This window comes from Oscarella lobularis, chromosome 7 (genome assembly GCF_947507565.1).
Source record: "Oscarella lobularis chromosome 7, ooOscLobu1.1, whole genome shotgun sequence".
NCBI classification, from domain to species: Eukaryota; Metazoa; Porifera; class Homoscleromorpha; order Homosclerophorida; family Oscarellidae; genus Oscarella; species Oscarella lobularis.
Window position 1 is genome coordinate 2,279,510 of NC_089181.1, and position 26,521 is coordinate 2,306,030.

Sequence of the window (26,521 nt, forward strand, 5' to 3'; positions counted from 1 at the left end):
CGCGCGAGGGCGCTGGAATATTGAGCAGATGAAGGATTTGTACGAAACACTCGGTGTTTCTCCTGAAGCGCATAGTCGCGCTATTCGAAAAGCGTATCAACGACTTGCCTTTCAAGTAGGACGACTCTTTCTGACATCGCGTAGCCTAGTGCATCTTTTGACGATGCACTCAGTGTCATCCGGATCGGCTGCCGGCCGACGCGAAAGCCGAATCACGATGCCAGTTTCAGGAAGTCGAAGAGGCATGGAGAATACTCGGAGATCCCGAAGCTCGTAGGAAGTACGACAGCCAACGAGCAGGTAAACAGAAACGTCCCCGAAGAAATATGATGGGCAAAGTTTCCCGCAGCAGAGAAGAGCAAACGTCGTGCGTTCGTTGCCGAAGTCGTTCGGCTGAGTAGCATGAAATACGAAGACGGTAGGTAGGTAATGATGATGGGAATATATTTCTATCACTTCCTGTATAGAGGAGAGGTGCTACACTTGGTCGTGCCGCTGTGGCGATCTGTACGTCCTGGAAAGAGATGAAACAGAAAACGACAAGTCGGAAATCGTATCTTGTAGCGGTTGTTCACTCAACATCGAAGTTTTATTGAAGGACGAATGAATTCCAATCCATAATTGAAATAGACGGTCTACATTAGACTCATCCCCAGAGACGTGTATTTTTTTTGTATGTGAGCGTTTTTATCTGCTGTAGCACACATACAGTAGTAGCTCTCTCTCTCTCTCTCTCTAAGTTAAGTTATCAGACAATAATAGGAAGGAAAAGGTGCAGGCGATCGCCCCGTTGCCTGCAAACCGGACAGCTTTGCATGAGTGTGCTGCATCGCGTGCACGCGTACACGTGGCCGCACGCAAATCGTATGGATCGAGCATTTTCCAGACACGCGTTGCATCGAATCGAACACATGAGCTCCTCGAGCTCGCGCTTCTTCCTCGCCTCGGCGGCGTCGAGCTCGACGCCGTCGATCTTTTCCAGCGTCTTCTCGATTTTCGCCAAGAGCAGATTGACGGCGCTTGACGTCGGCATCGGACGTGCAAACGTCGTAGCGTTGTCGTAGCTGTGCTGCGCTGTCGTCATAACTTGGGAGACGAGCTGCGCGTCGAGACGGCAACGGGCCGATTGGATCGCCTTGTCGCGATTCGTATCAACGTCGAAGACGAACGATCGATATCGCTTGGCAAATCGAACCAAACCCATTCCCTTGAGAAGATCGCCCACGAACGAATAATAGACTTTTTTCCGAAGATCGGGCAACGACTCCTCGTCCGAATTTCGATAGAATTCCTGTATTTCCCAGAAGCGCCGATGAATTTCGCGATGAAGGCTTTCGTGGTGAAACGACGAAAATTCCATTGTCTGCAGTTCCTTCTCCTTCAACGACGGCCTGTACTTAATTCTGAAATAATACGCCGTGTACGATGTTTGTCTGATGGCGCCTTGAGAAATCCTGCAACCAAAAAACTAAAATTAAGACGTCGAATACGTTGAGCGTCGTTATATACTTTTGTATCATTAAGCCTCGGTGATCGAATATGAGAAACTCGTTCTTGCTTATTCCGATTGAAACTCGACGAAAGTGACCATTCTCCTGCACCTGCTCTAGTCCGTCAAATACGTACGTTTGATACAGTTCCCACGACGAGACTTCGTGGAGAAAATTGTAAATAGCCATGTCTTTAGAAAGTCCTGCAAGAGAATAATCAATTAGATGGCATCCAGACATGCGAGCCTACCTTTGTTTCTTCTGTGTTCCAGTGCTGCTGCGACATCGGTGACTCCAGAAAAGTATTGCGGATAGCGAATGGTGCCCTGCTCTGGATAGTTTCCGTAGTTGATCTGACGCAAAAGTCCGCTGAGATACGTCGCTTTGGATATGTTGTCTTCCGGTTGGAATCGTAGTCGACGGCCGGTCTGAAGATCGTCAAGAATGTCGTCAAAGAAGAGACGTCTAGAGAGACGCAAAAAAATAAACAACGTTTTCAATGTGTTATTAATTAAGCACAGATTCTTACCTTGTTTCGCGTTGAAGTAGTGCGTCCGGATGAACAAAGTACTTGACTCGAAAGAAGAGATGATAAGGAATCTTTCCGCGAAGCTGTAGTCGAAGCCGATTGCGAGTGTGCAACCATTTCAGCGTGCCGGACGGGCTGTAGTACTGCAGTCCAAAGTAGTCAGTTTCAAATATTGAAAGCTCTTCGCATATCTGAAGACCAAATGTGACGTTGGAAAAAAATAAACTACAGTGTATTGCTCACTTTTTTCAAACAATCCTTTCCCGTTGCTGAGCGCTCGAAGATGTAGTCGTGGCATTTGGAATTCGGCTCAATAATGATGCACTTTAACTTCATGTCGCTCCAAGAAGAGCGAGCTGTTCAATTGCAGCTACTAACGGACAAACGACAGCACATAAAATAAAGAGAACCAATAGTAGTCATTCAAACGAAAGACGTTTATGACGTATACAATATAAAGCGCGCTCCTTTTTTCGCATACCATAAAAATACTGTTTACTGATTCTTCAAAAAGAGCGCGGCCCCCGACTGAATCCAGTGATCCTGATCTCCACCGCAGGGAACGTTCAGCCGCGTTACGATATGCTCACGTTCGGCGCTGTAATAGATAGGCAAGGAAATACAATCGCTAGCCAAGTACGGCTCAGGAGCATCCTGCTCAAAAGCAAAACATAAGCTTGACTGGGCACTATATCTTCAAGTCCTACTTTGGACACCCAGGCAAAACAACAGGGAGGAATAGCGGAAACGCTGGGAGAGTCGCGTTGGTTGTCTGTTAGACGAGCTCCGTCAAAGGTGCAGCCTTCAAGCTGGAGCCCTTCGATCTGCACACAGTCTGTCTGATAAAAGTTTCGACCGAGGGCCCTTCTGTCAGTACCTTGACTGTGACGGCGCCGCGTGTGTCTGACGTTCGCCACGAACAGACGAACTTCAAATCATCCATACTACATTTCAGATTTCTAAAGAAAGAACTCAATTTAGCTACAAGGGATTGGGCGTGCGTGCCTTGCAGCTTGCTGCCTCAGAGCATTTAAAAATGTGTCCGGGTGAAACAGCTCGGACAAATCGAGCGCACTTGCGGTGAGCAGAGTCCCATTTTCCGCCTTTTCTACCCACGATCCAAGCGCCAATGATTTTGCGACGAGAGAACGCAGATAGTGCACGGGATCGTCTGGGCCGTTCCAAAGTGTCGACCAAGCCTCCGGAACCTGTCAATCGAAATGAAAACTTTTATTATTTCAGCATATAATTCTGCAATACCTGGTGATGGAGAAGAGATGCGGCGAGCTTTTGAACTGCCGGAGTTACAAGAGTAGTTCCTCGAATAACTTTGTTGAGTGCCGACAAAGAGGCATGCACTTGCTGATGACATACGCATAATACAGCACCCTACTATTCTTCGCGAGGCTTGGACTCTCACCTGCATCAGTTTCAACGCCGAATAGCGCTCGTTCGTGACAAACAGAAGAACGGGAGGAGTCGCATTCGATTTTTCAGCCAATGGAGGCAGTTTTTTATTCACCAAGTCAGTTCCCTTCATGCACAGTGAGACACGCCTTAACTTTTCTCTCGTACTACAGTACCTGATTCAGTTTCTTCCAAAGACTGAGTATGGGTTGAAGCTGAAGTGCCCATTTTTCTTTGTCGAATTTGTCGGCGGCCAAGTCGGCTCTCATCAAAATTTTCAGCTGACTAATAACCTGGAAGGCAGTAGACGAAAATACAAGTAAGAGTCGACGTTGTCTGTAAACGCAAACCTGAGAACTTATGCTTCTCTGAGCCGAGCGTTCAATATTGGCCGGCAAACCAAAAAACGACGGTTTATCAGAATCGGGCAACGATTGAATCAGGGCGACAAAGTCCTGAGGACAAAGATATACGTAGTCCACTGTGGTGTGAGTACCGATTTTAACGTACCTTGTATTGATACGAGGTTGGGAAGGCCACGGCACCGCCTAGGCGCTTGCGTCTCGACTTCTACATGGTCATCATCAAATGTGGTGTAATGCTTAGCGTTGCCGTCAACTTCTACCTCCGATCCTAGAGTCTCGTTGTTGAAGTACTGGCGCAAGTACGAAGCGAGAACGCGTAAATCGAAAGTGTTGTCTACACGACCACCATAGACAGCATTGACCAAAAGACCGTGAACGAATTCCCACTGAATCGGTTTCGTTCCTTCAACGCAAATTATCAAGTCGTTTCTGAGAGCGTGCAAAGGAATAAATACCTGCTTCAGCAAAGAGACGGTCTATGACTTCTGACGCTGCTCTCAAATCGCCAAGTGAAAATTCGTAGAATTTCGTCCAACCCTATTACATTAAAGTCAACGCTAAAGAGAGTGAATCTACTCTTGCGTCACCTGTGGAATGTAGCTACGTCTCTCCTGCACGATAGCGTGAAACCACGACAGGGCAAAGAGTGCTTGAGATCGTGCAACCGACTTGCCGCGAGATACGAATTCAGGAGTCCACGAATCGTAGGTCCGCATAAGATTCCGACGAATTCCGGGAGGAGCCTAAATAAAGTCAAGAAGCTAAGACTTACTATGCAGGGAATCAAGCGGGTTATAATGAATTATTGTTACCTCATACGTGACCTTCAAGCTCGACTGAAGAAGTATAGCCGGAAACTTCGGATGGACCTCGGCTGTCAGCCAAAGTCGAAACGATTCGCTCGGCTCCAACGAATTGAGCTCCTTCTCGAGCTGCGGCAGCCAGGCGGTGACGAGGTGAAGATTCTTCAAGCAGAGCCAATGACCGTCTCGAGCACAGTCGCGCAGCAACTGCAATGCAATGTCCGCTTGACCTTGACCCATGGCGACTTGGTGATAGCGATCGCCGCCGATCGTTTCGTCGGCAAGTTCTTGGAGTTCCTGCGACGGATCGGCTCCCGGTGATATTACGATGAGAATCGGCTCGTTCGGCAGCGTTTCGTTCTCGTAGAGACGTTTGAGACTGAACGTCGATAGGCTGAGCTGCTTCATGCCGAGACCGCGACAGGCGAAGAGTTCCATGGCACTTTGAAGGCGATCGGGACGCAGTGCTTGAATAACCAAAATCTAGAAATAAATAAGGTGATAAATATAATTATATGATTATATGACTTGTCGCGTCGCACTTGTTGGAATAGAGTGATTTTCTGAAGTACGGTTGGAGGAATGTCTATTTCGCATTGCGAACTGCGTGCAAAGTTGGCCCACAGGTCAGCGTCGTGAAGCAAGAGAGACGAAAATAGGCTCTTAAAAACAGTCTTCGCGCAGGAAGAAATCGCATATAGACACGCAAAACGTAACGACTTTCTTTATACTTACTTTGATGAGATTGACAGCTGCAACGCGTTCAAGATCGATCCACGTCGGCAAACTCTCTTTCAAGGACTTCAACGACTCCTGATGGACAGAAGAGAAACATTACTTTCAATCCTTTTCCTAAACACTAAAGCGTACGTACTTGTCTTCGCAGTACGTCCGAGACGATTTGGCCGGTGAATGCTTCCCACTCCTGCTCAGCAAACAGTTCGGGATGCATACCGTGCACAAGGTGCAAGGCGAACATGAGACGGTCAGCCTTACATACGACGCAATGATTTGAGGAAAAGACGCGTGATAATGTCAACGCAAGAATACCTTGAAAAGAGATCTGCAGACGTATTCATACACAAGAGTCTGAAGCGTGCTGATCAGGAACTTTATTCGCAGCTCGGTCGTCGTGTTTTCCTGCAGAGAGAGTACAGTATAGCTGGAAAGAAGGAGAAGCGGTCTCGTCCGGCGAACCTGTTTCGTTTTGAGCGCTCGATGAAAAAGACGAAGAAACGAAGCCAAACTGAAACGATACATATTGTTCATTTTTGCCAAGTCGGATATCACGAAGAAGAGACGACTCCCATTCTCGGCCAAAGGCAGATAAGCGTCTCTTTCCTATAGCAGGACTTGAACAAAGACTCGACTCGTATTACCCTCCCTTACTTCATCCAAGGACTTTTGTAAACGAACGGACTCTTCCAAAGATTCTGCAATCGTGCTGCTCTTCGCTTTTGTTTCGTTGAGCGATTGCAGCAGCGACTTGTTTTCCAAGATGTTTCCCTCTGCTGAAGCAAGCTCCTAGAGAAAAAAGACGAATACGTATACGTGATCACGTTCGAAGTAGTAGTCCACCCACTTCTAGCAATGATTCTTCAAGCGCAGCCAGTTGGACTTTCAACTCCTCTTCGGTTCGCAGTAGTTCCGTTTTACGAACTTCTAGCCCAGGCTTCTCGTTTTGAATGGTCATTGCAAGTAACTGAATAGCAAGCACCAATTATTTACAGTGATAACGCTTTTGACTACACGTTTGTCGGACCTGTCCCGCTAGGCCAGCTCTTGTAGTCGTGAAGTTAACTTCGGTCACAATCGACGAAGCAAAGGGTGGAATTTCAAGATTCGGGCTGCGAGTCGTCATGAAAAGCCTATTGACAATAATAAAAACAAGTCGAACACAAAGAAATAAAGAGAATAAAATTACTTGAAGTCCTCAGCGTACTCGACGACCTTTTCTCCAAGCTGAACAGCGAATCGGGGTCCTAAGCAAAAAAAGCTCAGCGCGGTGCAGATTCTTTCTTTAATTTTTATACCCTGGCTTATGAGATCCCCCCGAAGCAGAGGATAAAGAATGGGTTCAATCGTGTCCATTTCCTGAATAATCAGCGTTTTTCCAAAGCGCACCGACAACTCGAGTGACGTGGAAAAGTTTCCGTCCTGTTGGTTGACGACTTCAAGTCGAGCGTCTTTCAAGTGCGTCTTCAGCCACTCGGTAGCCCGCTGCGATGGATCGACGAGAAAAGGACGAGACGACGACTGGAGTATGACCAAAGCGTTCTCCATGGAAAGATCGTCCGAGGGCAAACCCTCGGCTTTCCAGCAAAGCAGCTCGCTTTCGGTGCTCAGAAATCGTTTTAAATCAAATTCGTCGACTTCCAACGTCTGCTTCCACAACTCCACCTTTCGCCGACGCAAGTCCTCCGGTGCAGCGCCGAGATAAGTGATAAAACCGGCAGCCAGGAGAGCGCGCTCCGGCAGGTGTTCTAACTCCGCTGTCAACTCCAAAACCTGCGACATGCAGTAGTTGAACAAGGCACACGCAGAAAGAAGACCCTTACCTGGCCCGACCATCTCTTGTGTTCTCCTTTGAGCTTACCGACTAGCGTCTCGGCAGCGGCGATGGTTTCCTGGGCCTTTTCGAGCTCCACTCTCAAGCGAGCAGCTTCCGTCGTTCTCGTTTCGAACCTAGACGAAAAGATCGGGCACGACTTACTGGCTGCATCAAAGGATGCGTCAGGGTAAAAAGGAGATGCCTCCATTTTAAATGGAGGAGAGTCGGTTGACCAGTATCTTGTAATTTATTGCAATTTATTAGTCTGTTGGTCAGTCTCTTGTAATTTCACTGTAATTTATTACAAGAGAGTCTATTGGCCATCCTCTTGTAATTTCACGGTAATTTATTACAAGAGAGTCTGTTGGCCAGCCTCTTTTAATTTCACTGTAATATATTACAAGAGAGTCTGTTGGTCATCCTCTTGTAATTTCACTGTAATTTATTACAAGAGAGTCTGTTGGCCACCCTCTTGTAATTTCACTGTAATTTATTACAAGAGAGTCTGTTGGCCACCCTCTTGTAATTTCACTGTAATTTATTACAAGAGAGTCTGTTGGTCATCCTCTTGTAAATTTATTACAAGAGAGTCTGTTGGCCAGCCTCTTGTAATTTCACTGTAATTTACTGCAAGAGAGTCTGTTGGCCAGACTCTTGTAATTTCACTGTAATTTATTACAAGAGAGTCTGTTGGCCACCCTCTTGTAATTTCACTGTAATTTATTACAAGAGAGTCTGTTGGTCATCCTCTTGTAAATTTATTACAAGAGAGTCTTTTGGCCAGACTCTTGTAATTTCACTGTAATTTATTGCAAGAGAGTCTGTTGGTCATTCTCTTGTAATTTCACTGTAATTTATTACAAGAGAGTCTGTTGGCCAGCCTCTTGTAATTTCACTGTAATTTATTACAAGAGAGTCTGTTGGTCATCCTCTTGTAATTTCACTGTAATTTATTACAATCTTTTAATTTCACTGTAATTTATTACAAGGGAGTCGCTTGTCCAGACTCTTGTAATTTCACTGTAATTCATTACAGGAGAAATAAGTTGGCCAGTCCCTTGTAATTTTACTGTAAATTATTACAGGAGAGAAGAGTTGGCCAGTCCCTTGTAATTTTACTCTAATTTATTGCAGGACAGAAGAGTCGGCCAATAGAGACGTGGAATGAATTGCTAGGGAGCGTCTTTTTCACGGAGCAAATTTTTAAAATTTATAAAAAGTTACGACACTTGATACAAACCACACGGAAGACGGTGCTATGGAGGTTTATCCGGTATCAGAGGTATCTCACAGGCGCAGCGGAGCTATTGGACTAGGAAGGCCGGAGCCCTTGTCGGGTGAGGAGAATGACCGACCACCGGGCCATGATGGTCAAACCCTTGGGGAGAGTTTCCAACTCCCTTCTATCCTAGCCAAGAGCTCATGCTCCTGCTACTGATAAGTATATGGAAACGCTGGGTATATATATAACAACCCTGCCTGGGTCACTTCGACTGCAGCTTTGCACACAAAAAAACACTCTTAATCGGCCGCAAATACGTTTCTGACAACAAAAACAAATGAATTTTGTCGCAAATCAATCTAGAAACGCGAAAAAACGACAATAAAACGCGTGCCACGTACGCAAGGCACGCCCTGTCACGCTACATATGATGTCAGTGTATGATGTCAGTGTAAGTGCTAACGCATGACAAAATGCCTCATACGAGAGAGTAGAGGCGAAGAACCGGACGCGAAGTGCATTGTGAGTCTATTGTAAAGACATTTGATCGTTCTTTGGAGGCAAAAACCAAACGAATGCGTAGTAACGAGAATAAGCTTGGTCAGCACAATCTAGGTGATATATGCCGCCTCTATAACGAGCATAGCGGAACGTGCGCTACACTTAGTGGAATGCTGGCGCGCCGGGCGCCGTTTCAGTCGTTTCTTACGAATTGGAGAAAAGGGGAACGACGGAAAACGTGTGTTTTCAGTCGTTCCGTATAAATTTCTTGTAATTACACTGTAATTTATTACAAGAGAGTCCGTTGGCCAGTCTCTTGCAATTTCACTGTAATTTATTACACAGGAGAGGAGTTGGCCAGTCTCTTGCAATTTATTGCAATTGATCACAAGAAAGAGCGGTTGGCCAGTGTCTTGCAATTTATTGCAATTTATTACAAGAGAGATAGGTTGGCCAGTCTCTTACAATTTACCTGTGGCCACAGTGGATCACAGGTACACCTGTGGTCACAGAGATCTCTGTCGCCACAGTGATGTCTGGTACATCTGTCACGGACAAAACGCACTACGATAGAACGTACGTGTCTCTCATTCCAGCAACTTTCTTGTCGACCAAATCTAACGCTTGACGCAATTTTTCCAATTTTGCTTGAGATCGTTGCATGTTTCTAAAAAACAGCCTCTGTACGACGAGGCATCAGTCAAATTAACCGCGGAACAAACTTTTGTAAAGCCGCTTGTTCGGTTTCCAATGGCTCGATCTTTTCCAATACTTCCGAGTACCGAATATTGGCTTTGAGCCACACAGCGAGCGGCGCTGCAGCGGCGCTAGCACGCTTCGCAACCTGAAAAAGCGTTACCGTCAAAAAGCGCACGAAAATTAGCTAAAACTCCTCTCGCCTTTTCCTCAAACGATCTCTTGTTCTTCTCCAGCAATTCTGAAACGCCCTGTCTCAATTCCGGCGTAACGTTTCGAACGTCAAAGTTGATTATCTCCTCCTTGACGCCCCGTTTCGCCAAAAAGCTACGCATAAAGACTCGACAAAGCGGAGAAAAACACAAAGACCCGCACCTCTTCATGCTATTCCAAGACGTGTCGTAAATTCCCATGAGTCGAAGCACTCCTTCCAATATGTCGCGAATCACGTCCGGCGGCGCTCGCAACGATCGAATCTCCGATAGGGACTCCGACTTGATGTTGCCGACCGCCTGCTGAGCTTCTCTCACAGCCGGCTCGATTTCAGAAAGTTCAATGTCAATCGCTTTCTTTCGCTGCTCCAGTTTTAGAGACTCCTCGGATAACTTCTGTTTGAGTACTTCCATTTCGCTTTTCTGCTCGCTCGCTTTCTACAACAATCAAAATAAAAGTTGGGAGTTTCGATCCCTCTGCGTTACCGCCATATTGATTGTGATCTCCTTCAAGGCAGCGTCCGCTTCGTTTTGCTTTTCGGCCAAAAGATGACTCTGCTCTGCCGCCTTGTGCTTCAAACTGTCCACGAGCTCCTTAGCTTCGTTAAGTTTCGCCACGCCAGCCTACAAAAGAATCAACGTCGACCCAACTCACAACGAGAGTGACGTTAACTCGCCTGTAGATGGCTCTGCTTCTTTTGAACTCCGTGCCTCTTTCGGCTGTACACGGCCTTGAACGTGTCCAAAAACGTCACGTATCGTCGCGGCGTCGCTCCGTTGCCGGCGTCGGCGCACGATTCGTGAATGGCGAGGAAATGTTTCGGCAATCGTTTCATCTCTTTCTCGGACCAGTGAACGCCTTCGGCGCGCGTCTTCGCCGCCTGCTGAAGAGCGATGCTCGGCACGAGCAGCATGCTCTCGCGACTCCACGACTCCATCGCTTGGAACGAGCAGCGCGTATAAAACGCCGGATTCGACTCGCAATTCTTGACGAAATCCGGCGACGACGAATCCATGACGACGACGACGTGCAAGTTGGCTTGAACGCGTCGAGCGAAATAGGCGAAAAGGGAGCCGCGAAAGTTCTCCTGCGCCGCAGCGTCGCGAATCGTCGCAAGTAGCGGTTCCAATTCTTCGGGCGTGTAGAGGCCGGGCACTTCGCCGGCACTGAGGAGACTGTTAACCATTTCGAGAAAAGCGGGGTCGATGAATTGGTGATCTTCGAGAAGAAGCACGAGTTGATTACCGTCGATCCCAGTCGTTTGCACGACCTGAAGCACATCGGTATTGATTATATATATATCGAACTAAAACGCAGTATTGTCCTACCGTTTTAAGATCATTTTTGAAGTGCTTGAGGCTGTAGCCGCGAGACAGCTTCGGCGTGTAGAGTTGGAGCTGGTGCATGTGACAGACGAGAGCGACGGCTGTACGCCGACCGACGCCGCTTCGGCCTGCGAGCAGGAGCGAACCGCCCGGCTTCGTGAGAACGCGATCGACGCGAGCCAAGTGATTGAGAACCTCTTTGAAGATGAGAATATTCAAAGCACTATTTTCACGAGCTAAAGAAGAGAAATATCTCAATGTCAATTTTTTCGTGAATTTCACTTTCTACCGTAGGACGTTAGAGCTTTTGCTGCGATTTCTTGAAAGTCGTCTGTAACTAGGCGACCCAATTGACGACCTGCTTTTCCAGCGCTTGATCCCGCTGCCGTCGTTCCCCACGTGACGTAGTAGACGTCGTTCGTACTTATTCGACTTTGATCCATTGCCCAGTCGGAGAGAAGAGACGAGGCGAGTACGGCGTCGAATTTATCCACGTCGCGACCGACGAGTCGATCGCGAAACAATCGACGCGCTTCGTACGCCCAGATTTCAAGCAGACGATCGGACTCAGACCCGGCGGACGCCGCCGCCGCCGCCTGATCGTAGCGAAGAAAGCCCAGCGTCCAATCGGTGAGATCGCGCGGAGTAAAGACGTAATGGGAATGATCGTCAATCGTGAATTTCGAACGAAGCTAAAACGGAGTTTCATCAAGTCAAAAACTCGCGACGACTTGTGATCGCACCTGTTCGTAGACGGAGACCATTGACAACGCGAGCGCGTGTACCTTCGCTGTGCTGCCCCACACAGGGTGCGACAATAATGTTCGATGTAGAATGGGCTTTAGGTAGGCACCGTAGACGGCGTGGAGTTGATCGTGGTCAGGATATCTGAAGAAGAAAAAAAGTATTGCTACATTCAGTCGTTTTCTTCGTGTGCCCCCTTACCCTATGGAACATAGGCGAACGACCGAAGTGAATCTCGTTGTGAGTAAGTGACGTCCCATCGTCGATCCCGGATTCATCGAGGCAACGATTTGAACGCCGTCGAGGCCTACGAATTCCAAGTTGGAATCGTAGAAGCCTTTGTACGTCAAGACCTATAGAAGACAAGTTGTCCTTAATGGTTTCCAGACAGATACAAAAAATTAAAATATTCACTGAACGCGGCATTCTATAGCTGATTTTTAGTAGTATGTATGGGTCGGCGATAGGCGAGTGAGGGTCGGGGGCGGCTCATGCCGATCCAATAGAACGAATGCACCGACCCCGCTGTCTACAAGAGTTTAGACCGATAAAAGTTCAAATAAACGAGCCACTTGTGACTGTGATCTTCTGTAAAGTCAGTACAAGGCAACCTTTGCACTGAGGCCCCCTTCCGCGCCTACGAGACCGTTAAACGTTCAAAAAACGCGCCTCTTTCACGTAGAATACTTTTAAAAAGTAGAAAAAAAACATTACGACACATGATACAAACCACACGGAAGACGGTGCTATGGAGGTTTATCCCTATCAGAGGTGCCTCACAGGCGCAGCGGAGAGAGTGGGACTAGGAAGGCCGAAGCCCTTGTCAAGTTAGTATATTATCGGTAAACATAAATGAAGGGGTGGGTTAGACAGAACGGGTAAGGGCAGACTATTACGACCAACGAAAATGTAAAAGAGGGAAGGGGTATGTGTGAGACGAAGTTAGATGCAGTTAGTGAAGGTCACTGCCAAAGCACCGAATATCGGTGTTGGCGGGAAGTGACGAGGCGCGGGTCGCCGAGCATGGAAAGATGGCCTTGATTTTGTTGAGAATGATGGTAGCATTGCCACGCTGGAGACCCACCGATAGACGTTTGCGCCAGTAATTGACGAATGCGGCGCGATCGTTGACAAAGTCGATGGAAGGACGAACGGCGGCCTTGCGGAAGAAGTCCCGAGCAATGGGGCTCCAACGGCCGTACACCTCCATGACGAGAGGGTCAAAGAGGTAGCCGAGGGAACCAGCCACTGCCCGGTACTTGTCGACCTTCTTTTGATCTTTTTGGGTCGCCGCAAAGCCGGAGACATTCGCCGCTTGAGATTGAACGTTCACCCCTAGGGGGTGCGTGATGCTGACGTCCAGAAGAATCTTTTTTCCTTGATCGAAGTTATAAACGCCAATGTCCGGTCTTTTCTTGTCGGAAAATTCGTTGGACTTCTCTAGCTCGCAGCGGAAGTTGACTGATCGCAGCATGCGGAACCAGATGTCTTGTACCATGTCATGACGACGAATCGCTCCGCCATCCTTAGGACATGTCATGACATGGTACCCTCTGGCATCGCAGACGACTCCGCAGTTGCAAAGTTGGATTTGCCGAAGCATGGGGACATCTAACCAAAGTGAGGAAATTGACCAGCCACCGGGCATGATGGCAGGGTTCTGCCCACGTGAATCGGCATGGGTCGGCCCCGACCCTCACTCGCCTATCGCCGACCCATACACTACTAAAACGTTATGCCGTTTGCCTTCTCCCTATGCCTTTTGCCTTCTCCCCATGCCTTTTGCCTTCTCCTATTCCCTTTGCCTTCTCCTATGCCTTTTGCCTTCTCCCTATGCCTTTTGCCTTCTCCCTATGCCTTTTGCCTTCTCCTACAGTATGCCTTTTGCCTTCTCCCCATGCCTTTTGCCTTCTCCTATTCCCTTTGCCTTCTCCTATGCCTTTTGCCTTCTCCTTATGCCTTTTGCCTTCTCCTATTCCCTTTGCCTTCTCCCTATGCCTTTTGCCTTCTCCCTATGCCTTTTGCCTTCTCCCTATGCCTTTTGCCTTCTCCCTATGCCTTTTGCCTTTTCCCTATGCCTTTGCCTTCTCCCTATGCCTTTTGCCTTCTCCCTATGCCTTTTGCCTTTTCCCTATGCCTTTGCCTTCTCCCTATGCCTTTTGCCTTTTCCCTATGCCTTTGCCTTCTCCCTATGCCTTTTGCCTTCTCCCTATGCCTTTTGCCTTTTCCCTATGCCTTTGCCTTCTCCCTATGCCTTTTGCCTTCTCCCTATGCCTTTGCCTTCTCCCTATGCCTTTTGCCTTTTCCCTATGCCTTTGCCTTCTCCCTATGCCTTTTGCCTTTTCCCTATGCCTTTGCCTTTTCCCTATGCCTTTGCCTTCTCCCTATGCCTTTTGCCTTCTCCCTATGCCTTTTGCCTTTTCCCTATGCCTTTGCCTTCTCCCTATGCCTTTTGCCTTCTCCCTATGCCTTTGCCTTCTCCGTATGCCTTTGCCTTCTTCCCGTTCGAACGTTCAAGACAATTTTTAAAATGGTTTTAAATATGGTCCAAGACAGTTTTGAAAATGGTCCAAGACAATTTTGCCTTAGACGATTCATAAAAGTGTCTTGGACAGTTTTCCAGACCTTCTTCCCACACTGAAAAAATTCTCGGCAGAGCCCTGTGATGGTCACACCTTGGGGAGAGTTACATGTACCTGCTCCCTTCTATCCTAGCCACACAATCTCTTGCTCCTGCTACTGATAAGTACATGTAAATGCTGGGTATTTATATAGGAACCCCCACAGGCTACCACGACTGCAGCTATTCATCACCAAAACGTGTGCTGTTTGAATCGAGAACTATGCCAATCGGCTGCAAATGCAATTTTGACCGTGATGCTGAACACGATTTTGTTCCAAATCAACTGAAAAACGCGAAAAGACGACGACTAACGCCTGCTACGTATGTAAGACACGCCCTGTCACGCTACATTGACGCAACCGTGACGCAGTACGCGCCATCGCTACGAAATGCTTTATACGCGAAGTAGAAGCGAAAAATTGGCTGCGAAGTACATTGTGAGTCTATTCTAAAGACATTCGGCCGCTATTTGAACGCGAAAAGCGATCGGATACGCAGCGACGGCAATACGCTTGGTCAGCAAAAATCTTAAGTGTCATGTCGGCTCTATAAATGGCAACCAAACGTGCGCTACGCTAAGAAACAAACTGACGATGAGACAGACGCTCACAGCCAAATATTTGACTGCGTAGCGGTGAGCTGCAGGCCGGTTTTCGTCAAAATACCTAACCGGAGAGTGTACGTGAGCCGGGAGCGGGATTTCGGGGAGGGGCGCCCGAAACTTTTGAACGGTACTGTAGGTAGACTAGGATTTAACAGGGGTGAGACTAATAAGACTGCGTGTGCCTACAAATTTCTTAGTGGAATCTAATGATAGTTCACTGTAGTGTTTCGCGTCAGTTTACAATTAAACGTAAAGGTACTTTGAGTAATGTCCGCACAAAATTTTCCGGACAAAAGGATATCTGTCCGGAATGGTTTCCGGACAGATACAAAAAATGAGAATATTCACTGGCCACTAACTACTCTAGCTCACCTGTTGAAGAAAGGCTATAAGTTGACTCGTTCCCCACTTGTCCGGTTTTGGCAGATTGACGTCTTTCAGATACAGAATGAGGCGTTCGCAGTCTTTGGGCCGATAAACGCGTCCCGTGTTGCTGCTGATAACCATGCACGTTTGGCTGAGCTTTTGAAGCACGTGAACAGCAGTCGTCTGTGCCGTGCAATGAATGACAGCAACTTGGGTCGAGCGAAGCTTTTCAAAGCAGTGATGAAGCAGCAAACTAAAAGAAAGGGCACATATTCACACAATCAATAAATATTCAGATGAAGGTCTACCTCTTTCCGCAGCCTTCGGGACCGACTAAAACAAAAGGTTGCTTGTTGTCCGGCTGAAGCCAAGCCCAGAATAAATCCAAGCTTCGCTGAACGTCGACTGTCAAAATGACTGGAAGGGAGCCTGACGAAAAATCGTTGACTCTCAAATCGTCGGGAATCTAGACAAATAGAGTCTTGGAAAAAAATTCGTTGCTTAGTTCAAAACAGCTCGTTACTTCCATCTGATACGTTCTGAGCCGGCCAGACTGCTCGTCATAGTACGTATCTTGTGGTCTCTTCTGATCAGGAGCCATTTCGTGAGTCAAATGAAAGATCTAAAGAACAGAAAGCCGCTATTGTTTAGAAAAACGACACAGTTCCTCTCAACTTCCTCTCACCTCTTTAGCCAAATTGGCAAAAGCACTCGGCTTCAAATTGCCGCCCAAGCCTCGAATCAGTGCACAGGCAAATTCTCCTTTCGTTCTAACTCCCCTCAGGTGCGAGAGCCCATTCAACGCCGTTCCAACGAGCGTTGTTTCTACGACAAAGTCGTTTTGTTTCAGCACCCATTCGAGTGCCTTGTCGAAGTAGTCCTCAAGCCAGCCTTCCAATCGTTTCCGATCTTCTTCGGGCTGATTTCGCAGCCACTGAGACACGACCGCCTTCACGTCCGTGTCCTCGTCGCTGAGAAAGATCATTCCCATGCGAGAAATAGTCGCCGGCGACGCGGAAGTGAGATCGTGAGTTTCGAAAATAAAATTCACGTTCGGACCGAACTGAATGCGTTCACCTGACGGCATGGTCAAGAGCCTAACCGCCGGAAAAAAAAAACACACGCGTTACAACGAGGCAAGAATGCTGTCGCTGAATGCGCACCTGTTGTCATCTAGAACCGAATTGAGGGACTCTATCCACTCTGGATCGATGTCGCCGTCGCATACGATCCACGAATGAACGTCGACCGGCTCTTTGACGACCTGACGAGCGCTGTACGTCAAGACGCCGTCTGACCATTCGCGAGTGTCCATGTCAATGTGTCCAAGCAACTGCGAGAGAACATTAGACAGAAGATAATTGCCAGATTTTATGCCGTACCTGAGTCCTTGGCATCGCTTTAGGATTCACCGTGTACTGCTTCAAACTTTGGCCTATCTTTTCGAGCGCCAAGTGCAAGATTCGCCAGAGCGTGCTCTTTCCAGATCCCGACGGACCGACGACGACGACGCCCATGCGTTGACGAAGTTGCTCGTACAACTCCAGCGCTTTGCACACCTAAAGAGTCGAAGGTGAGACGCGATGCTTTCTTTCTATTCTGATCGTTGCCCAAAACCTGTGATTTAATGATCGTCAGGTTTGATTCCTCGCACGCTGCCCGTAAGGCCGCCTCCAGCTTTTCGTACTCAATATCGCGAAAGGGAACGTCGGGAAAGACGTCGCGAACGAGCGAATCAAATCGTTTGGCGTCGGAAAAAGTCAATTTGGACAACGTGTTGACTCGAAGAGCCTGAACAATGAGACGCGCCTCAACCTTGGCATCTAAAAGACAACATCGATCGAGGAAAACTATTTGCATAAAATTAAGAACCTATGTCGGTGCCAGAATGGCGGCAATTCTGTAGTAAAGTGCCAGCACCCTTCAGAACCGTTTTCAAAGCCCGGAGACCCCAGTCGTAGTGTTGTTGCACCGAAAGCATTTCCCTACGTAGTATGAGTAGAAGAAGGCGTGCCGCAAGAAAAGAGAATTGGCAAACGCTTACTTCGAGATGTTAAATATTGCCACGAGACGTCTGCCCAAAACTTTCGCTTCTTTGAAACCGTCCGAGAAAAGAATGACTTCGGCTATGAGTTCGTTGTCCGGACGCGACATGGCGACTGGACGAAATAGTTGCTTGAGATTGTCGGGCAGCTTCTGCCGACCGCCGTATCCCTTTCCGGCCGGATTGAGCGTGATGAATATTCCCGAATTCGGATTGATGTCCACTTGCCGACCGAGTAGCTCCGTCTGTGCAGTTCTGCTTTTCAGCGCCGCCTGAATGGTTTGAATTTGCATAGAGACGGCCGATAAGACGGCCTCCTCGAGTCGATTGAACTCATCGAAGCAGCCCCAAGCGCCGCATTTCACGAGTCCAATGAATATCCGACCCATTGACTTTACGTCAATACCCTAGAGAGAGAGAAAAAAGAGAAAGGATCGTTACAAAAAGAGCCCTCTATCCTTCCTCCGTGCCAACCTCGTCGCAGTTGAAGACGAGCACTTGACGACCGAACAATCCTCCCAACGCCTTCACCGACTCCGTCTTTCCCGTTCCGGCCGGACCGTAGGGATTTCCTCCCAAGCCCATGTGCATGCCCTGCGTCAGTGTCAAATAGCACTTATCCGTCAGAGGCGTGTGGACGAGCTTCGGCGCATTGCCCTGGTACTCGAACGTGTAGAAAAACTCGGCATCGCACATTCTCAATAAACAAGTTTCTGAAAAACAGAAACGCCGGTAAGATAGGTGCCACGTGTGCTCAATGATAAAATTACCCTTGCTTTTGTCCGCGTAGAATCGCAACTGTTTCTGCCACGTCCACTCGTCCACCGACTTCGTTTCGCTGCTTATGAGCTTCTGAACGACGTCGATGTTATGAACGGTGTCAAGAATCAACGCCTTCAACTTCAACTCGAGCACGACTGTTGCAGCGTCTCGATCGCCCGAAGACGAACTGACGTCCGTCGTCGTGTAATTCTCCAACTGACCTTCCATTTCAATTTGAAATTCGGCGAGACTTCGTCCTCGAATAGCCGCTTCGCAACGTTCGGTAAACTGTATCCCTTCGGCTAAGCAGAGAATCTAAGAACACACAATAAAATATCTCATATGCGAGATCTCAATGTCTTATTTCTACCTGAGACGGAAAATCTGCCGGATTCACAGCGTTGCCTCGTTTTCCGGCTGATAAACACTCAAAAAGCATCTCCTTCAAAGTATCCTTCATTTCGTCGGCCAACAGCTGCAGCCAGACTTCCACTTCGGTCGTTATGACGACTGGGCGCTTCAAAGGAACAACCTCGCCTTCCTGAATAATCATATTGGCTAAACCTAAACCTAAAATCTCCTAGTTTGTTTTCGTACGAGGCTCTTCATTGCGACAATGTGCGCGTGCTCTTGATCGAATTCGACGCTGTGAATGCCGGCAAACAGCTTCTTCAAGTGCGATTGTATGACAGCGGGATTTGTTGCTTGACCCAATATCTCGAGTAGATCGTCGTCACCAATAAAATAAAATCGAGGAAACGCCGATCTTTTCTCCTAAATTCCAACGAAAAAATATTTGCCTGTATAAATGAACTCGGGGGGCCACTGACTTCAAGAAATTCGTTCAACGACTTTTGACATCGTTGCAATTGATCGAGCAACTGAATCAGCACGTTTCTCAGCCCGGGTCGAGCGACGAGCGACAGAACGCGATTGTCCTTGGCGATGTCGATCATTATCAAACGAAAGTCGTCGTCGACGCGACGAAAGCGACCCTGTTCCCGAGGCAGGGCCCCTCGGCCGAAAATCGGCTCCAAGTAGACCCACTTTCGCTGAATTTGATTCAGATTGTGCAGGTACTCGTCCAAATCGGCGAGCTTCGATTCCCAAAGCGACGCTTTGTCAGCGAAGCCTTTGTAGTAGGGCGAGTCTTTGAGCGTTTGCAAAAGACACTGATTGTCTCCCACCTAAGAAAGAATTTATAACGACCATTTCATTTATTTATAATCCCTTTAAAAATTAATTTGATTACTGTACCTGGTTAACGAGATCGCGCCAGTCCTTTATCAGTTTCAAAGTTTTCGCGTTTGTATCCGAATAGTCTGTAAGCGTGAAGACGGTGCCGGCTCCCCACATGTCCAGCTCGCGGAGTGCATCTCGGATGGATACCTCTCCCTGCGCTCTACTATTCAATTCCTAGAAGCGGCGATAGATTTTTTGATATTCGTATAGACGGCGTTAAATGATACTTTAATTTCGCTGCTCTTCGCCACGATTACGTCGGAGACGGAAAGAATGTCGGAAAAGGCTAACTTGTCAAGAGATGTGCCCCTGGGCAGGCCAACCAGGTGAAATAACTCCATCCAATGCTCGGGAGAGAGTACGTCGCCTCGGACGTACTTGAGAAGAGGTGCGAGCTCCTGCAAAGCAAGAATCATAGAATCAAAAATGAAAACATAGGTGAACTCACTTGAAATTTTTCGACGTCTCTCGTCAGTCTCACTGTCATAGTCGTCGGTTCTTTGGCTCTCATCTTTTCAAACCAGGACGCGAGAAATTCGTCAAATAGATAGGACTTCGTTCTAAAACAAGAAAAAATAGACGCGCTTTTTTCGTTTGCTAATGAACTCGATTCCGTTTACCTAAACGATATCCAATCCTCTTTGGTCATCTCTTCGAGACCCGAGTGGAAATCTTCGAACATCTTCCACATCTCTTCGTGCTGCTCCAAGTCGCTGCGAATCTCTTCGGCCAACGAAAAGTCCGGCTTTGTCATGCCGAAATGCATACACTCGGCTCTAAAGAAAACGCTTCCACGCGGGGAAACAGCAGAACGCGGTTCCCCTCCTTACTCGATGCTCTTCATCGTCTCCTGAAGTTCGTCGAATTCAGCGCGTCTCTCTTTGAGCGAAACGACCGAGTCCTGCAGTGCCTTGTCATCTCGATCCAAATCGACGTCTTTCGGCTTGAGCTGATGCCATCTAGCCGAAAACTTCTCCATGTTCTGATGAAAAGCGTTTACTTTAGACTCCACTCCAGCCTTCATGGAATCGACCTAAAGGCACTAGGTGAGTGAAAGCAATTCCTTTCGAGAAACGGTCCGTACCTGCTCCCTGACCATCATTTCGTGCGACTCCAACATCAATTCGAATTTATCCCAGCGAGTGTGCAGCTGAGCTAGCTGCTCCGATCCGCCCCCGGCAACAGATCGAAGCAACTTGTTCTTCATCTCGGCTCTTTCGAACAACGGCTTAATCTAGAACACCGTCATCAACAGCCAAAACACGAGATTCTCTTTCTACCTGCGGCCTTCTAGACGACAGTTCAGTGTGCAGCTGATTTGCCTTTCCTATCTCTTCGACGCTTTGCGGACGCGTCGAGAGATCGTCGACGGCACCCGAAAGAAAAGTATCAATCGATTGAACGTTTAGCGTTATCGAACGACGCAACGACGACAGCAGAGAGTCGTAGAGTCGTTGGATGTGATCGTCAATCGTCGCCTTTACAGGAACGGTCGAAACGACGACGCAATCCACTTTGATAGAACTAAAAAAGAAAGAATGTCGACTGTCAGGTTGGAAACAAGGGCATTATTAGAAGGCCGACGTTTCTTTATTAACAGTCTAATGATTTAGCATCCTTTCCCTTACGGAGTCTCCATATGGAATGCGTAGAGCTCCAGTACACACAAGATGCAGACTAACGTTCTGCAGACGGACCTCTCTTTTTTACCTTGGAAGTTTCTCTGCCTCTCTTCCTTTGGCCTTTAGCTCCCTGAAATTCTTTTCCCAATCCTGTACCGTTTCCAGCTGTTCGTCGACCAACGCTTCCAAATCGATTTGGCCCAGGATGACCCAGTCTCGAAATATGTCCAACGCGGCAACGAGTCGACGAAACAGCGCCTCGGCTTTGCGATAGACGGCATGAAACGACTTGGCATTCCGATCGACCATCGCAGAAAATATCGTCGACGTTGCCGAGCCGCTTTTTTGACTGATGACCGAGACTCCGTTGAAGTGAAAAGGAATGCACATGAACTTTTTCATTTCTCGGTAATATTTCGCTTTGATTTCTTCAAAAGGAGGACGAAATTGCAAGCGCTGTTGCCTAACGAAAAATGAAGCATGTCAGGAATACAACGAGTAATCGTTAAAAAAACGTCAAGACAATTTTAAAAAATCGTCAAGACAATTTAAAAATCGTCAAGACAATTTTTAAAATCGTCAAGACAATTTTTAAAATCGTCAAGACAATTTTTAAAAATCGTTATTAAAAATCAATGGGGACGGTCTTACTCTTCAGTATCACTACAGTCCTTAAAAATCAATGGGGACGGAATTATTCTTTTCTGTAGACGAATTTATAACGAAATTTGTCTTTAGATATACAATTTTTATCTAATACAGTCGGTATTAGTACCGTTCAAAAGTTTTGATCAAAATCGGAAGTGGGGCCCCTTTCGCGTAGTTTGACCGTTCAAAGGGGCGTTAAAAGGTCAAAAAACGCGTCTCTTTCACGTAAAATTTTTTTTAAAATTTAAAAAGGTTACGACACTTGATACAAACCACACGGAAGACGGTGCTATGGAGGTTTATCCGGTATCAGAGGTATCTCACAGGCGCAGCGGAGCTATTGGACTAGGAAGGCCGGAGCCCTTGTCGGGTGAGGAGAATGACCGACCACCGGGCCATGATGGTCAAACCCTTGGGGAGAGTTTCCAACTCCCTTCTATCCTAGCCAAGAGCTCATGCTCCTGCTACTGATAGGTATATGGAAATGCTGGGTATATATACAACAACGCTGCTGGGGTCACTTCAACTGCAGCTTTTCACCATAAAAGTGCGCTGATTGAACCAAAACCACTCTTAATCAGCCGCAAATGCGTTTCTGACCCCACAAACAAAACGAATTTTGTGAAAAATCAATCGAAAACGCGAAAGATCGACAATTAAACGCGTGCAACGTACGCAGGGCACGCCCTGTCACGCTACATATGACGTCAGTTGTAACGCATGACAAAACGCTTCATACGAGCAAGAAGAGGCGAAGAATTGGCCGCAAAGGGCATTGGGAGTCTACTCTAAAGACATTTTATCGCTCTTTGGAGGCAAAAAGCGAACGGATGCTTAGTAACGACAATAAGCTTGGTCAGCAAAATCTAGGTGATACATGCCGGGCTACATGCCGCCTCTATAACGTACGGGCATCGCGGAACGTGCGCTACACTGACAGTACTGGCGCGCCGTGCGCTATTTTCAGTCGTTCCTTAAATCGTCAAGACAATTTTTAAAATCATCAAGACAACTTTAAAAATCGTCAAGACAAATTTTAAACATCGTCAAGACAATTTTAAAAAATCGTCAAGACAATTTTAAAAAATCTATGATAAAAACGTCCCGTACTGTGCACGTTACACGGGATAAAATGATGTGGCATCTCATCTACGTTGAAAAAGACGCGGTGTAGCCGTCTCCTCTGCAGTAATTATTGCAAGCGGACGGCCAACTATTCTGCAGTAATTATTGCAAGGGACAGGCCGTCATAACGTTTTAGTAGTATGGGTCGGCGATAGGCGAGTGGGGACCCCACCAACCCATGTGGGCAGAACCCTGGGAAGTAGTCATCGACTTTTTCACTTACTGGAAAACGACTTCCACTTTAATTTCCGGGAGATTTTCATTCAGAGTTTCGAGGCCCATCTGATATTGGTGTTCTAGAGCTTTGTACAGCTGATGATCCCAGTGACTCTTCCACAGTTTCATGCAGGAAGGATCAAATCCCTGAAGAAAAGCATTACTCTACCAATAGCGCCGATGCCCCCTGCCATGTACAGTACCTGCTGAACCAACGAGGCCATTATTTGCCTTATATCCAAAAGAATGTCTTTCCACTTCTGCTTCTGTCTCAACAAGTCGATGTTCATCAATTGAACGACCTTGTCGCCAATGACTGCGTGACACTTCCTCAACCGTCGATTTTCCGTCATCAATTTGTCGGCGACGGCCTGCAGACGACCGATGTATCGTTCCAATTCCTGCGGATCGTCCCACGTGATTTGTACTCGATCGCCTTTATCAACGGCCCCCTCCTTCGGATTTCTTATAACTGCTTCGAACGCCTTGGCCGAGTCGATCATCATTGGCTGCTGACTGACGATCATCTGCTGATCGATAGTGTTATAGAAGTGAGCAACCTGTCATGGAACGAATCAAAGTCGTCGGTGAGACAACGAAAAGCACGGCACCTGCTTCAGTATGATCCCGTGTTTCTGAAATTTGCTCGCCGTATTTGCAGTGTGCTGTATCTTCGCCGGAATCGTGAATCCCAAAGCGGCAAGCTGGCGCACTTCCCTCACCAACGTAACCAACCGGTCACTGTAGAAGACGCGCAGCTTTCGATCCTTGTGTCCCAATTCCATCAGTCGACCCGTCGTTTCCAGACTACACATAGAATACAGTTGTCCAAGTAGAAATAACTGCTATGAACTATCCTAGCTAAAAGGGGTCCTTCTAATCAACTCCGATGTCTGGAAACTACAGTGTTAGATAAAACTGCAAGGCAAACAAAGAAATGCGTCGTTTGACCAAAAAACGCGCCTCTTTCACGTAGAAGTATTTAAAAACAAGGGAGTGGTGATCATGACTAGGGAGGCGTGCTTTTGTATCACCCTTGATGCCGTTGGGCGACCACTAGGCCACCCTGGGGAAAGTTCAGCCAAGCTAGCCACGAGCTCTGACTCCTCTGCGCACGTCGGGTGTATATATGTATATATATGCATGCACGTAGTAACAAGAGTACATTTTGGTCAGCCTACCACAGGGTAGGGTGTGACAAAGGTTGGTGGTTCTAATTTCCCAGACGTGCCAGAGCGGCACCTTACCCCAATGGATCTTTCCTATTGTCGATGGCGGCTTGAGTGCTTCGCGACCAGTTGTCAAATTGGTCTCGCTGATAGGCGTCCAATTCGTCCTGCAATTCCAAAGCTTCTCGCCGAAAAGCTTTGAATCCAGCTAAGTCGTTCAAGAGCTGCTCCGCCGTTTCCAGAGTGTCCTTCACTTTCGCTTCCATTTGACGAGCAAACACGACGTTGTTAACGACGTCGGAGAGATTTTTGCCCTTTGCCGCAGATACGGAATCTCGGGTCTCGTTTGATGACAACGACGCAGCGCCACTTCCACTGTGAACAGAATAGTCGTCTCGCATGGACTTGACGTAAGCCGCCAGCTGACCCAGGAGCGTCTCTCTAAGAATGAACATGCATGAATTGAGAAAGTACGAGGATTTGACTACCTCTCTGACGCCAATTCCGTACTGATCTTTGGACGCTTGATAAGCTCCTTGAACCTTTGAAACTCTCGTAAAAGCTAAACAAATGCTACTAAACCAAAAATCTTTTTAATTGAACAAGCACTCTCTGAAACCTGATGAGCTGATGCCTTGATGTCGCGAAATTGTCTCCTCAGTTTTCCTGCAATTCGACTCTCCGCCGGAGCCATTAGTCGCTCATATTGGCTAACAGCCGCCGTCCAGAGAGGTTGCGTGTACGGATTATACTGCAAGGGATTCAAACCGGAAAAGGCCGAAAACGCCTCCGACGTACGCAACTCGTCGCTCTCCTGTGAACTAAGTAAACGTACCAAATGCTCGTGCACAGTTCGAAGCGTCGAAATCTACAGAAATAAGAATTGGGGCTTCTTTGGCGGCGTTTTTTATCGTGATCTCCTATGCATACTTCTTCGAGTCTTCGTCCAAACTGCTGCACTCCTTCAGCGGAGTATTTCTCCCCTTTCCACGGATGCGGTCCATAGCGCTTCCACATCTGCCCGGTCAACTGTTCCACGGCACTCGCCCATTTCTCGCAGACCATCTGCCCCATGGCCAACGATTCCTTCACGGCGTGATAGGGTCCACGCCAGAAGTCCAATTCGCCGAGCTGACGCTGCACGAAACAGCACAACGCACCGCCAACGACGTCCATCAGACGAACCATGCGTCGTTCGGGATAAGGCGGCTCGAAATCGGTCTGTTTCCACACTTCGTCGAGCGTGTCCTGCGTCACTTCGACGAGCTCGACGGCGTCGACGAGCGCTCGTTCGCCGACCGACGCAAAATCTTTAGCCATCGTTTGCAAGAGCTCGCGAAAGTGAGCGGCGCGTTCGCGCGCGTCCAACTTCGAACCGGAAACGGACGATTCGACCCAATATTGAAATTCGTCGACGGGCGTGAGAATGCCGCCCAAGCTCGCGTTCTCGTCCGCGACGCGAGACGATTTCTTTCCCTGACGTCGAATGACGCTGCCCAAGCCGGCTTCCAATTCGCCGAGGAGATTCTGCAATTTTGGATCGAAATTGCGACTGTACGCGTCGTCTTGGAGAAGAAGCGGCGCGTAGACGCGACGCACCGCGTGATAGAGCGACGACGCCGGCGAATCGTCGAGCATCGACGAAACGAACACGTTGCTATGTACGTTGTCAGGGGTGACGACCGTCGGACGAAGTTTGAAGAAGACGAGAAGGTTCGCGTCGTCGACGACGCCCGTTTCGTTCGGCGGGCGGATTTTGTTGCTCAAGCCGATTTTTTTCGCGCCTTCGCGTCGCGCCGCCAAGAGGGGAACGTTGCCGTCGTCGAGAAAGGAGTTGAGCGCTGTCGACGTCGTCAGATCGACGATCGACGCGTCGGCGCTGCTGACGCCGAAATAGTTTGACGTCGTTGCGAGAACGAACGCTTTGCGCGAGTCGTCCGACATGTTTTTTCTCTCGGGTTCTCAACGGAGACCCTGTTGGAAGCGAATGTGCTTATCAATAGTCTCTGGTAGCTCTTTAGTGTGGAGAAAGAGACGAAGAAGAGCAGAGCGATCCTCCTACAGTCTACAAGCGTAAACTCACCTCGTGCCTAATCATTACGGCACTCGTAACACTGGTCTACTCCAATATTGAATAATCGCAGGGAGACTAAACAAGTGTCTACAAAGTGTATGAAAATAAAAGAGTTTGAGGCAGGATTTAACTTTAACTTTTATAGCATGAAAATTTCGCGCTTTCTAATCCGGGCGAGAT

At 47.8% G+C, this 26,521-nt stretch overlaps 3 protein-coding genes across 5 annotated transcripts; 1 reads left to right on the plus strand and 2 right to left on the minus strand.

Moving 5' to 3' along the window:
- Nucleotides 1-13: 13 nt before the first annotated feature.
- On the plus strand, nucleotides 14-868 carry LOC136189133 (dnaJ homolog subfamily C member 24-like). Of its 2 annotated transcripts, none has more exons than XM_065976981.1 (4): nucleotides 14-115; nucleotides 174-300; nucleotides 353-418; nucleotides 468-868. In XM_065976981.1, exons 1-4 carry the CDS (start codon nucleotides 29-31, stop codon nucleotides 605-607), a joined length of 420 nt encoding a protein of 139 aa, XP_065833053.1. In that variant the 5' UTR covers nucleotides 14-28; the 3' UTR covers nucleotides 608-868. The 2 variants fall into 2 exon arrangements, with proteins under 2 accessions (XP_065833053.1, XP_065833052.1); XM_065976980.1 differs by having other exon boundaries at nucleotides 350-418; nucleotides 468-820.
- LOC136189132 (E3 ubiquitin-protein ligase MYLIP-like) lies at nucleotides 342-2,404 on the minus strand. The gene is made up of 5 exons (XM_065976979.1): nucleotides 2,263-2,404; nucleotides 2,020-2,210; nucleotides 1,741-1,955; nucleotides 1,510-1,693; nucleotides 342-1,454 (listed from the first exon to the last, which is right to left on the minus strand). The coding sequence occupies exons 1-5, from the start codon at nucleotides 2,353-2,355 to the stop codon at nucleotides 749-751; spliced, it is 1,389 nt and encodes a 462-aa protein (XP_065833051.1). The 5' UTR covers nucleotides 2,356-2,404; the 3' UTR covers nucleotides 342-748.
- Nucleotides 2,345-26,351, minus strand: LOC136189126 (cytoplasmic dynein 2 heavy chain 1-like). Of its 2 annotated transcripts, none has more exons than XM_065976971.1 (63): nucleotides 25,198-26,351; nucleotides 24,887-25,135; nucleotides 24,756-24,829; nucleotides 24,346-24,708; nucleotides 23,710-23,905; nucleotides 23,302-23,658; nucleotides 23,106-23,245; nucleotides 21,198-21,572; nucleotides 20,768-21,011; nucleotides 20,572-20,721; nucleotides 20,318-20,520; nucleotides 20,108-20,263; nucleotides 19,936-20,047; nucleotides 19,715-19,885; nucleotides 19,503-19,661; nucleotides 19,076-19,432; nucleotides 18,843-19,019; nucleotides 18,616-18,786; nucleotides 18,260-18,560; nucleotides 17,958-18,196; nucleotides 17,484-17,890; nucleotides 17,312-17,424; nucleotides 17,057-17,262; nucleotides 16,822-16,998; nucleotides 16,603-16,772; nucleotides 16,125-16,536; nucleotides 15,963-16,061; nucleotides 15,748-15,905; nucleotides 15,446-15,692; nucleotides 12,048-12,199; nucleotides 11,846-11,990; nucleotides 11,392-11,794; nucleotides 11,106-11,338; nucleotides 10,454-11,047; nucleotides 10,263-10,400; nucleotides 9,940-10,214; nucleotides 9,768-9,891; nucleotides 9,591-9,712; nucleotides 9,449-9,535; nucleotides 7,153-7,279; nucleotides 6,628-7,102; nucleotides 6,519-6,576; nucleotides 6,357-6,462; nucleotides 6,177-6,296; nucleotides 5,984-6,118; nucleotides 5,792-5,935; nucleotides 5,645-5,734; nucleotides 5,469-5,585; nucleotides 5,330-5,407; nucleotides 5,137-5,268; nucleotides 4,604-5,077; nucleotides 4,379-4,534; nucleotides 4,247-4,328; nucleotides 4,052-4,194; nucleotides 3,937-3,996; nucleotides 3,777-3,881; nucleotides 3,603-3,719; nucleotides 3,440-3,553; nucleotides 3,280-3,381; nucleotides 3,025-3,227; nucleotides 2,897-2,978; nucleotides 2,727-2,843; nucleotides 2,345-2,673 (listed from the first exon to the last, which is right to left on the minus strand). In XM_065976971.1, the coding sequence occupies exons 1-63, from the start codon at nucleotides 26,209-26,211 to the stop codon at nucleotides 2,515-2,517; spliced, it is 12,966 nt and encodes a 4,321-aa protein (XP_065833043.1). In that variant the 5' UTR covers nucleotides 26,212-26,351; the 3' UTR covers nucleotides 2,345-2,514. The 2 variants fall into 2 exon arrangements, with proteins under 2 accessions (XP_065833043.1, XP_065833042.1); XM_065976970.1 differs by having other exon boundaries at nucleotides 18,254-18,560.
- Between the last annotated feature and the right edge of the window lie 170 nt (nucleotides 26,352-26,521).